This window comes from Falco punctatus (assembly GCF_963210335.1).
Source record: "Falco punctatus genome assembly, chromosome: 3".
Taxonomy (NCBI): Eukaryota; Metazoa; Chordata; class Aves; order Falconiformes; family Falconidae; genus Falco; species Falco punctatus.
This window is the reverse complement of record NC_137582.1, coordinates 23,228,669-23,241,812: the sequence shown is the minus strand read 5'-3', so window position 1 is coordinate 23,241,812 and position 13,144 is coordinate 23,228,669. Positions and strand designations below refer to the sequence as shown.

At 32.3% G+C, this 13,144-nt stretch overlaps 1 protein-coding gene across 1 annotated transcript in view; it reads right to left on the bottom strand.

Moving 5' to 3' along the window:
• The window catches only part of CSMD3 (CUB and Sushi multiple domains 3), a 740,574-nt gene that overhangs the window by 269,659 nt on the left and 457,771 nt on the right, over positions 1-13,144 (bottom strand). Inside the window, exon 22 of the mRNA XM_080381544.1 lies at positions 1,756-1,925. Within this exon, the coding sequence (XP_080237670.1) occupies positions 1,756-1,925 (170 nt within the window). The remainder of the gene's footprint in view (positions 1-1,755; positions 1,926-13,144) is intronic.

Genomic DNA, 13,144 nt, shown 5'->3' with positions numbered 1-13,144 from the left:
TGTATCTGCATTAAATGATTAAGGAACAAAAAAAGAAAAAATATTAATCCCTTTATTTTCATATTCATTTATATTTAAGTAAAAGTTTATATTTATATAACTGTAGCTTCCTCCCTACAGTGCTATGACTTTTACACGAAGATAATAAGAGTTGAATGGTTCCAACTGAAAAGTTCTTGAGTAAAATGCACCAATGTACTTTTCCTGGCTGGGCATCTTAAATATGGACAGAAGTATTAGGACAGTGATTTGGGTGGATAAGAATTAAAGTTCAGATATAAGACCTGAGTTCAAATCTTATGCTAACGTTGGTTAATTTAAAGATCTTACCATAACTTCACTAATTTTTCTGCTTCATTAAGAAATTCCAAAACGCTAAAATTACACACTTGCATACACCATCTGGATATTTTAACAGAAACTTGAGTAGCTGGGTTTTTTTGTTTGTTTTCTGGTTTGTTTGTTTGTTTTTCCATGCTATGTGTATGTTAATAGATACAAAGCATCTTTGAAAGTAAATCTTTGAAGCATGCAGTGAGGCCAAAATAAAATAAACATAACTGCGCATGCTGGGCATCTAGTAGCCTTTGGTTTATTTTGTTTTTCTTGTGTTTTAATAAGAACATAATACATATTTTTTTAAAATAAACTTCCGCTCCCCAACACTTGCTGCCTGATTTCATGTTACATTGGTTGTTCAGGTGTGCTTATGCCTTAAAGGTATAATTAACTCCTGTTTGGAAGTGCCTATGTCTGACATCTAAGTACAAAAATCCCAACCTAATGCTCAGACGGCTAAAGTTAGATAAAATAAAACCCAGTCTGAACTGAAGTAGTTTCTTAGAAAGATATGTGACCATAATCCTCATTTTAGTAACTACATCGCAGAATACGGCAGAAAAACTTTTTTTGTTTTTGAATCAGATATGATTGCCATGGTACTTCTTGTTCCTTTGAATTCAGAGAAGTAAGTTTAATTAAATTGATTATTCTGAAAAATTAGACAATTATTTAATCCCTTCTATGGGTATTGTATTGCATTTAAATGGTATGTGCTAAAAGACACTCACCCTAATCATTACATTTGAATATGTAGTTGACTAAGCAATGTACACATCTGGAAAGGTATATTTTGGGCAGTACAGTAATAAAATCTATGAACAAAAGTAAGTAAATGCTACCGACTTTATAGGGTGAATTCACTCTACACAAATGTGGAAGGTTCTAGTATACTGTTTTTCCCTTTATTGAGTCTTTGTTTAATGCAAAAATTCTTTTCACATGTAATTGCTGTGATTATCATTTTGCAGGAGATGTTACATAACACACAAGATTCGAGTCATTTAAAGCAGAAACGTCTTGTGCAAAATGTAGTATGTAGACAGTTCATTAAATTAAGCTTCTGGGTGTAATATTTATTATGTTTAGATCACAGCTTAGGCTATGATGATACTAAGGAAGAAACCAGAATTTAACACTAAAAATAGAATACGAATACACATTAAGACAACATTTGGTTTACAGTTTTAATTTCTTTTTTAAATACATGTGGTCATAAATATATGATACAAGAAAGAGATTATGGAAACACCTCAGGTGGCCCAATTTTTAACTGTAGAAATGGAACTGGTTTAGATACATGTTTTCGAAAATATGATTAATACAAACTTACCTGATACTGTACTATCACAGACAGATCAACAACATGAGGAAATACAAGTTTAGAAATAACAAATAAATTACATGATCACATACCTTAAGAACATCTCCTTGGGCTAAATGAAAGGTTCTGGCAGAAATATTGATTCCTTTCCCTGCTTGCACCTGAATGCTGTAAATACATTCATGGTTGTTTTCATAGTTAAGAGGATAATTGGGGGACAGTAAGATTCCTTCATTATTTGTTGTGGAGGCTCCACATTCAGCTGCAATTAAAAGAGAATGTTAGGGTATACTTTAATGGCAAACAAACATTTTTAGTAATGGTGGTAATGAGAATGTTAATGCAATCTAGTTCAGCATTATTAACATTTATTAATATCTAAAATCTAGTTCTAAATATACATTCATGACAGTGATTGAAGTTTACAAGAATATTTCTAAATGGCAATACTTTAATAAAGGTATGTTAAATAATATGGAGAGTTATATTAATGGCACATTCTGTAAGTATAATGTTTTAAAGGATCTTTCTTGAATTTTGTTTTGGAGGAAATACACTTATTTTTACTTCTCCAACACAGAAATTCATAAAGACTTGCAAATGAAATGAAAGTAAAAGTATTCTAGAAGTTTATATGTGTATATATTTTATATACATGCACATGTATAAATATACATACATGCAGATACACACATTCTCTCACAAATTAATGAAAAAAACATTTTTTACCTAATATACATTTAATAAAATAACAACATAGGTAAAGATATAAATTACATTAGAAAAAGGGTTAAACTATATCTACCAGATGAACAATAGAAAAAAAATTATTAATAAACAAGTAGAAACAATAGTAACTCTCAGGAGGAAAAAAAAAAAAAAAAATACAAAGGAGGAGGATAGAAAAAGGAATGAAATAGGTTTAAGATTAAGAGTTAAATTTTAGTATAAAAAAGCATTAGGTTTAAGATTAAGAATTAAAAATTAGTATAACAAAGCATTTCCAAGTAATACTATTATTATTCCAAAAAATTAACTTTGTAACTAAGGATTTTGATGATTAAGTTTAATCACAAAAAACAAAACAAAAACAAACCAAAACATAAAATTGTGGCAGGGCTATATTAGGCATTAATAACTAACCTTCATTTACTATTATATTTTGGACTAACATAGTTTTAATTAAGACATTTTTTGTATTGAGATGCCAGGTATTTTAAATTAACGCTGACAAACTATTATAATTCCTTCCTTTTTATTTAGTCCTGATATGTGGTCATTACAGTGCAAGGACAAGAGAATTTCCTCTCTTTTTAAGATATTTAGATTAATTTTAAATTTAACTGTAACACTAAAATTTCCGGGTTTATGTTTGTTTTTCAAGATCAATTCAATATTCTTGCCATTTATCTTACCCAGTCTTATAAGAATGCAGCCCAGTCTTTTTGAACACGGAAATTCATTAGTTTATAATTTCACAAAATAAGTAATTGTATTGTGCAAAACTGTGTGGTACTTTTAATGGTTTGAAAAGATGTTTAAACAATCCATGATATCTATTTTAAGAGCTACTGTTCTTTACTAGCATTATTATAAATTCCTCCCCAGACTTGTTTGAGCAAAATCCAGAATACTGAAATACATATTTTGTATATGATATATGTATGTTAAATGAAAAAAACCCCATTGATTAACTGTTCTGTCTATGCAGCTAAAACAAACATTGTCCAGAAAGTCAAATCAGGAACAGACTAAAGCAGAAGAAACGCTTGATGACTATGTTTAAATAGATTGCCATACAGAACAAGTACTCAAATAATTCAAGTGTTATCACTTTGTCTTAGAACAGCTGGATATATATAATCTAGGCAGAAGCAGAAAACCTTCTAGTCCACAGGATCATGTCTATCCTTTTATTTAATTCTCAAATAAATGGTTATTTGCTACTCTGAAGATGCATAGGTCAGTTTGATTTATAACACATATGAGTAAGATGATTGTAATTTCAAGTTTGTGGGATATCCTTTCCCATTCCAGACAGAAAGAAAAGTCAAAAGGCACAAGGTAATTATGGTATTAAGTTGATCCAAAACCTGGTTTTGTCAGAACTGTAATTCAAAGCATTTTTTAAGAATTTGAACCACAGCAGTGAGCTATCTGTTACGACATTAACTAATATTTGAGAACAATGCTATATTTCCTCTTTAAAAGTAAGGCAATTTTTCATGTCATAATATTTACCAATCTGATTGTACTTTTCTTACTTTAGAGGGAGAATGCTGTGTTCCAAATTGTGAATGCTCCATCATTGGAGGTAGCCAAGGTCAGATTTGATAGGGTTTTGCACAACCAGATCTAGTGAAAGATGTCCCTGCCCATGGCAGAGAGGTGGACTAGATGATCTTCACAGGCCCTTTCCAAATGAAACCATTATGTGATTCTATGTGTGATCTCAATCCTTGTGATAGCAGACAAGAAAGCAAGTTTAGTAACAGCAGTCTTGAAAACCACATGTAAAGGAATTTCTCCCATAGCATTCAGTTATATAATTAAAGTTCCACAGAAGCAGTTATATAATTAAAGTTCCACAGAAGCAAACACTGAAGCACACACTGCAGCCCACAACATTAGCTGCTTTTGTACACTTCTCAGAGGGATTCTCACAAAATCAACAGTTACTGCTTGGCTTCTCTACTTGCCTCCTGCCAGTGCAATTTATGACTAAAAAAACCCCAACAAACCAAAAAAAAAAAAAAAAACAAAAAAAAAACACCAAAAAAAAAAAAAAACAAAAAAACACCCCAAAACAAACCACAAAACACCAAAACCATGAAAAACAGCAGTATAATTCTGAGTAAGTGCTGAATCAAACAGATTATGTGATTATGTGATTAATATTGCAAGACTTTCAAAACTATACCATAGGTAGTTCTATCTGCCAATCTCCACTTCTATCTATAAACATGAACACGCAGCTAAGTTGCTTAAAATTACATGGAACTTCTGGTAACCTATGGTTGCCCTCTATTCTTTGATGTTAATATGACAGCATAAATAAAACCCCATAATACTACTACGTGCAGTTAAGTGTTGAGTAAAAAAGTGTCAGGGAAAAAATGTTAACAGAGTTCTTAAGTTCAAAATAAATACATTTATTAAACATGTCATTTTTTTAAAGTGTTTGGAATAGAATTTTAACAATCATTACAGTGAGTGACAGATAAAGAGACTGAAGAGGCAAATCAGGATAAAATTAAAGGAAAATATGTAAAGAGGGAAATATAGAAGAGAGAAAAGGGATAAAACTATTTCAGAAGGAAAAATCGTTGAGGAACAGAAAGGCTGTGACCATTAGAGCTGTTACCACAAATGACAAACATTTCTGCACTGGCTTATACTGTTGCATTTTAGTAACATTCCCTATTCAACAGAGAGGAAATTCAGGTTGTTTTAGTGACAGAGCTTAAAAACCAAACAAACAAAAATACCCCCCAAAATACACTTATTTCAGCTGAAACTTAGAATCTGCCCTACACATTTTGCTTGTAGGGAAAAAAAAAATGGGAAAATATTCTAACATACAGTTATGTTTTTACAAAGTCTCTAATTCAGGTTTATATAAAATACAAGGATGTAACACTAAGATTGAAATAAATCACTGTTTCTGGACTTTAGCAAAAATATAGAATCATGTCAGTACTAGACAGGAAAATAAACAAAAACTTAAAGAAAAATAATGAAAGGAAAATACTGATAAAATAAGTATAAATAAAATTTTTATAAGAAATTACTGTTATGCCTCAGGTTATGAATGTGTGTTCATTCTACCTTTCCATCATAAACCAGATGAGTTTAAACTACTATTTATTAGTGTATTTAAATGCTGTAATGAAGTAAAATGCCATTGTTATTGTAACCAAGGAATGAAATGCATCTGTTTGGGTAATTTAACCATTCAAAAACAATTATTTAATGAATTGCTTAAAAAAAATGCTCTTTTAAGAGTATTTTGCAAGGTTTCTCACAATTCAGCTGATGAAATCCTCACCAATAAATATTATTGGGGGAAAAAAAAAATTAACATGCTGCTACAGGTTGAAATTCAGCCATTATCTTCTTCAAAACAACCCCTTGGAATCAAAACATAAGAGCCACAAACAGTAATTCTGTTTTTTCAAAAAGATGTTATCTCTTGGTTAGGAGACTAAGCACATTGCAGCAGCTTGATTGGGCAAATAAGTGGAAGCATTCTAAGGATGACTTTATCTTTAACCAACAGTGGTAGCAGACTGCATATCAACAGTTACTTTGGAACGTGTATTTAAATTCAGTGCTCAACAAACTGTTTCTTATAAAACTGTTAATCTTCAGAAGTTCTACCTCTTCAACTGATGGCAGACATAAGAAAATGTACCCTTGTCAAAAGAGCAGATAACAAGACAATCCTGGAAGGATTAGGTTGTGACTGAAGCATTCTTTTTCTCTGAATAACCTGAGTTATGAGCTCATCAAAACTTTCCAGGTGGTTTTGGTATCCTGACAGAGTTAAGTACAGGGAACCCTATTCTGACAGATAAAATGAAAGGAACATTGTCTTCTTCAATCAGGAAGAATAGTGTTTTTTACTTTTATTTGATATTGTTCCAAAAGAAATTATTTCCTTCCATAGACTCAAAAATGACTAACTGCATTTTCTTACTATGTATCTGCAGTACATGCATCTACATCAGAATTGATCTGAGCATCAAAAATTCATGTGACTGTGTATTAAATTGACTTTCGATATACTTTGCACATACTTTTTTGTCTGTTATCTGACTGCATTGTTTATGTAATAATGAAATCTATTGTCAGATTTGGGAAGGTCCTGCTTTTAGGAACTACACATAATTTTTCAGCAAGTTAATGTTTCTATTAAAATGGCCAAATGCAAAAGAAATCATTGTTAGAAAAAATCATTTACATTATTACAATTATTTTTCATAATTAATTGCTCCACCTGACAAGAATGAGGAGCAGTCCCATACACTTTTAACAATATGCTGCTGCATTGCAATTGACCAAAGGAGGATGGAGAAATAACATGACAAATGAGCTTCTCCATTAGTATTAACAATGTAAAATGTATTAAAAACCACACTCTATATTAGGAGAACTTAAACAACCAACGTGCACAGTTTGCCTTTAAACTAAATATAACATTCTTACAAACAAACACACACAAAATAATTTGAGAACTGTTGGCACTTACTGAAAATTTCCACACAGTGAACAGGAACAGTTAAAACTTTATATAGAATATTAAAATGCATAAGAAATGTTAAGGAAGTGCTTATCATATTATAATGCCGTTATGATGGTGTTAGCTGTATTTTGGCTGTATTTTGCTTTGGTCAGGATATCTTATCCCTGAAGAAAATAACAGAACTACAAAATATGCAGAATGACACGATAAATATTTGAATGAATAAATTTACTTCTGAAAAACAAAAGAAAGATAAGGATTACTTTGTTCTGAGAGGAATCAATAAGAAATTTACAAGTGAATACTACATGCCTTAAACTGAAATTTCATGGTGGCATACTAAAAGAAAACTTAGTTAAAACTAGCAAAAGAACACTTTCTAAACCCCAAAACTATTAAAAATAACCTGTCTCAATTTTTTTTGTCTGCACAGAAATGGATAAAGCTTTGCAGCAAGACTCTAATGGCAATATGGGATAAGATATGCAGAGGGTAGCTAATGTCTCTCCTGCTAATTAAGTAACTTTGCAAATTACTGCAGACATATCTGTGGTAGAATCTTCACTCCATTGGTCCCATAATTGTGTTTCAGTTTGCTGCATTTATTTTTTCTCTGATGCAATATAACCTTTCAGATATTTATATTTTTCACTCGCCAGATATTTCCTGAAAAGCACCTTAATTCAAGCTTTGCAAAGAAGCTACATCAGTAAACAGGAAAAAATTGTCAACCTAGCAAAAAACTTTACCAGCAAAGATCCATGCACAATATTATCTGATAAGTGTGCAATGAACATGACATAAATGAATGGATTTGTCTATAGATTTTTAGTGTGTGCTTGTCTGCTTCTCATAATTGTAAGGACTATCCTTGGAATTCTGTACAACCAGAACATCAGAGACTTTATGACTAACTGAAATAAATGGACAGAAGATGTTATAAGGAGAAACATAAATGCAAGTAGCTTATATGCACAAGAAAAGAAGATTTTAAAATCAGTGTCTTCCAGTTAAGGGTTAGGAGACTGGAAAGAGATTGTATGGTCCTGAGAAAGCCAAAGAAAAAGGCCCTACACAACTGGGAAGCTATGAAGAGATCAGATTATTTTCTTTACATAGACATAGAAACAATTACGGGTTAGAAACTCTGACATGACAGTTATAATAAAAGGTAATGGAACCTGGCTATTGGACAGCCTTATAAGGAGAGGAAGAAAAAAGTAAAGAAAAAAGAAAATGGAAGACATCAGGGAAGAGAAAAAAAGACATGAGAAACCCTGGCATAAAAGAGACCACTTCTTATATTTCACTAGAAATAGAGGTAATTCCAAGAAAGCAGTGCGTGTGCTGAATAAGAACACTGCATATAGTTAGTATTTGAATAAAACATAAAACTAAAGGATAATAGTATTCTTACAGATCTGTAATCATCTTCACTCCATTACTGATTATCAGAAATGTTTAGTTTTATCTATTTCATTATTTTCCCTTTAAAGCAACAATAATCACTTGTTTGTTACTGTCTGTAACACATTTAAAAGAAATTAAATTGCTTCTTGTAAGCTAACTATGGCAGTAAAAATGATAGAGAGCACTAGGCAGAGACATCTAACTCAGAAAGCATCAGAACCACAAATTCACAAACTTAAGATGATACCTGCACATTGTATCACAACCTCGAGACATGCGCCTAAGACGTTGTTGAAAGTGTTGATTAATTAGGACTTAATCCAGAGTTTAGGTTTTCCTTCTAGGAAATCAAAGCTTCTACAAAAACCTAGAAGTGAACAACTATTCATACTTCAAATATTTTCAAAGAATCTGTTACTCAATAAAAAACCAAAAAGAGATCCACTGTCCATTTTGGAGTTCAAAGCAAGCAATTTAAAGGTTTTTGACCTTTTTACTTTTTATTTATTTATTTATTTATTTTAGTTATTAGATACATCCATTTATTTACAGATTGTACTGGGTTTGGCTGGGATGGTGTTAATTCATAGTAGCCCATACAGTATGTGTTTTAGATTTGTGACCAAAAGAATGTTGATAACACAAATGTTTTAACTACTGCTGAACAGTGCCTGCTCAACATCAAAGCCCTCTCTGTTTCTCAGGCTGCCCCTGCAGTGAGTAGGCAAGGGGCTAAGAGAGTACACAGCTGTGACAGCTGACCTGAATCGACCATAGAGATATTTCATGCCATAGAGTGTCATGCTCAGCAATAAAATTGGAGGAGTTATTTTCAAAGAACTCATTGCTTGGTGATCAACTGGGCATCAGTCTGCTGGTGGTGAGTGACTGCCTTTGCATCACTTCTATCTTTTTTTCCCATTACTAATGAAACTATCTTTATTTTGACCCACAACTTCATGGTTTTGGGGTTGCCCTTCCCCACTCCGCCCCCCCCTTGCTTTTGACCTTCCTATTTTCTCCCTCATCCTGCTCAATGAAGTGAGCAAGCATCTGGATTGAGTATTCATCAGTCAGCTGGGGTCAACCCATTCACACAGATTAAGATCTTATGACATTCAGACTATTTCATAGTCATTTTGTAGACTATTCAAACTATTAGAAATATCCAACCCTAAACCAGTCTCAAAAAAGTAGTCTAGTGCAAAATTTCCTGCTACTACTTTTCCTTTCTTTCGTCATCTATTTCCTGCTACTATTTTTCCTTTCTTTCTTGTCTTCTATCATGTGCATTTCTGAATGTTTTTGAAAAATTGAGGAATTTGCCTGAATAAGGAAAACAAAACAAAACTACAACAACAAAAATGTTTTATGACTATTAATCAACTGCACAGAAAGATGCTAACAGTAGATCAAAAACTTTGAATAGCTCACCAGTATGGCTGGCTTCATTACAATAACATGACATTAAGATATAAAAATGTGAGTACTGCCTGTGTCTCTTCTGCTTGAAAGTTGTAAGGTCTCTTTTTTTTTTTTGAAAAAAAAAAAAAAACAACAACAACACAAAAAAACCCCAACAATACCACCACCAACAAAATCCTCACCCAACACAACCCCCTCCCCGACCTTTTTCCAATTCTCCTCTTCCCACTGGGGAGGGGTGAGTGAGCCAGAAGCTGCCCGGTATTTAGTTGCCAGCTGGGGTTAAACCACAACATACTGCTTGCTAATCATGAGAGAGTATATTTAAATAAATATAAGAGATTTCAGAATTGAATCACGAAATGATCAATTTCTCAATTATTGCTATGATTTTTTCTTCACACAATATTATTCTTCACACATCTCTAGATGTATTGAAAAGGAACATTCATTTAGATACTAAAACACCAGCCAACAAAAGCGAAACAAATTAAAAATAAAAAAAATGCAGTATGTTAACATTTTTGTTAGTTAACTAAAACTACAAGGCATATACTGGAAACACAAGTGATACAATTCACAAGTGACTACAGACACCTCCCCCCAGATGAGCTCAATCATATAGTGGACTTAACTATATTGAGAATACGTACATTTACTATAAAGGTAACTTTAGGATATCAGGAACGCTGTACAGCTATATAAACAAGACACATGTATTTTGTGAACCTCTACTAATCACATAACTAGTGAATGTGGTCATTTGTAATTACAATGTTCATCAGGATTACAAATAGTAGTATTAATACTGTAACAGTTACTCAACTTTAGAGCTATTAGTCATTTAACAGAACCAGCTAAATAAAAATGCTGAAAATATTTCTGTAATTGTAGAAAAGGCTTGCTATAAAAATTATTCCAGCAGCGTATCAGTCCTATGAAATTCAGATATCATCATTTCAGTAGTTCATCTTTACAAATTCAGTAACAAATACTTGTTTGTTATTTGAACACTACTTTTATATTTATTAAATCTAAAAATTTTGGGGTTTAAATCATAATCTCAAATTCAGTGTTGAAAAAATAGTATCTTCATAAATTGAAAAATAATTATATTAATTAAAATATATAATTTATATCCAACTTCTGAGCAAGAAGAGGAAGATGGCTTCTGATTCAATGGCAAATTATTTGGTTTAGCACTCACGACTAGCTACTTTGCTTCAGGACTCAGCACATTGGCCGCCTTTGCTTGATAAATATTCTGGCAAGAATTCCAAATAATGTTATCCACCTATATCTACAATTGCTTTTTTAGTTTCTTTATATCACTAACCAGAACTATTTCCACAATTTAACTAATCTTCACAGGAAAATTATTTATTACTAATAGGTTTACTTTTTTAAAGTATTATTTTCTGCTAAATGGTCCTTTTTCTTGCACTAATGGAAAAGAGAACTGAATCTCTTCATCTAGTTTACTTTTGCCATTTATTATAGAAAGACACTTTCATCATCTCTCTTTTAATATTAAAATGTGTACAATCTCATTATCTTTGTTCCTAACCCTCCTCTGAACTCCTACAAACTCTAGAGTATTTTTATGGCAATAGATTTGGAAATATTTCAGGTGAAACTATTAATTACTGCAAGCAGTCTCTGTCCCCAGTCTTCTATACAAATAGCCATATCATTTTTATTGTGTTTTCAGTGTTTTTAGGTCAATTTCCTAAGTAAAGCCATTCATTTAGAATTCCTGAGAAGTACAACTGCAATGAGTTTTTTCTTCTTTCCCATTCATGGCATCTATCAACCTTACATTTATTTTATTATACGGTTTATCTGTTCATTCATCTAGCTTATAATGTTTCTCAGATTCTTCAACATTTTCTTCTGGTTGTAGCTATTCAAATCAAATGCTATCATTGAGTTCACTTCCAGATCATTAATTAACATATTAAAGCAGGATAGAACTAATACAAAATTTGAAACATTAATTTAATTATATGATCAATTTTTAGCATGCATAGTCTTCACTTTTTCTTCTTACAGACTTTTTAAAACTCATTAATTAATAGGATCTCACTTGAAAATATTTTCAGTTTTATTGAAAAAAAGTTGGCAAGTTCTTTATATGTTAATTGTCTGTAATTGTAATGAAAAAACTAAATTACTATGTTTCTTTACAGCACATAGAGCACTGGATGAATGCTGATATGAAACTCTGACTCATGAAGAAGACTGTTTTAACTGATGGGCTAGCCTTTTGCTATGTCTGCCCGAGGTGGAAGAGGGAGATGAGAAGAGTGATAATTTACCGAGTTTTGGCCAGGTAAAAAATGGTAGAAGAGATAGGTATAACAAGAAGAGACACTGAATACATGAACCTATAAATATGTACTACCAAAATGAGTTATAAGAATGAGGATTATTTTATTTAACTGCATGGCAAATTTCAAGCAATCTAATGGATCTGATAAGCCAAATCACAGTGTATTTTAAGGATTGGAAACAAAAATATAGTAAACATTGACCAGTAAAATACTGTTAATCCATTAAATTCAGCCTCTTCCTGTTTAAATAATTTTCAAAAGATATTTATGATTCCATTGATTTTTCAAATTTTGCATTCAGTCAAGTTCAGTATTACCAGTAGTCCAATATACTGCAAAGTCCACTTATAGCCCATGAATGACATATGAACACCACCAGAAAAATTGATTCTTATTGGTCATAACTTCTGTGCTTTTTAAGAGTCTTAAAATCGGAAAAAAATCAGGACCATGTCAACTAGGAACCAGGAATCAGTCATAGATAACACCGATTGTTCTGACACCCTAATTTTTCCTTTATTCTTTCTGAAGGCTGCAAACACTATCTGACATCACATGACTAGAACTGTGACTATCATGTGAATTGGAGCACTTTTATCATATGCTAATGAAGCACATTTACACATTATTTGTGTCTACACTGCTAAATGCATCCACCCCTGGGAGGGACCCCTGGATTGCAGGCTAAGTGGTGAAATATGGCGTCCGTCTACATTGCTCAGAGCTAAGTCTATCTAGAGAAGCCTGAGCATGTCTATAACAAATACTACATGTTAGTGAGTGTCCTCTAGGTTCTGTGTGGTGACGCTGCGGTCCAAAAGTGTGACTATATTTTTTTCGTGTGTTCAGAACATCCAAAAATATTTAAGAACAGTACTACATCCAGAATACTAGTGGGGTTTTGTTGCATGAAGTTAAACAAATGTGCAATATGACATGAAGATTGGCATGATGGTCTGACAGTGATTGAGGATACAAAACAGGCTTTGATTGTGCATGTCAGCAAAAACACTGTTAGGAGGTCGCCACTGGCAAAGGAGACCAAGACTACTGCAGTCTTACCCACCA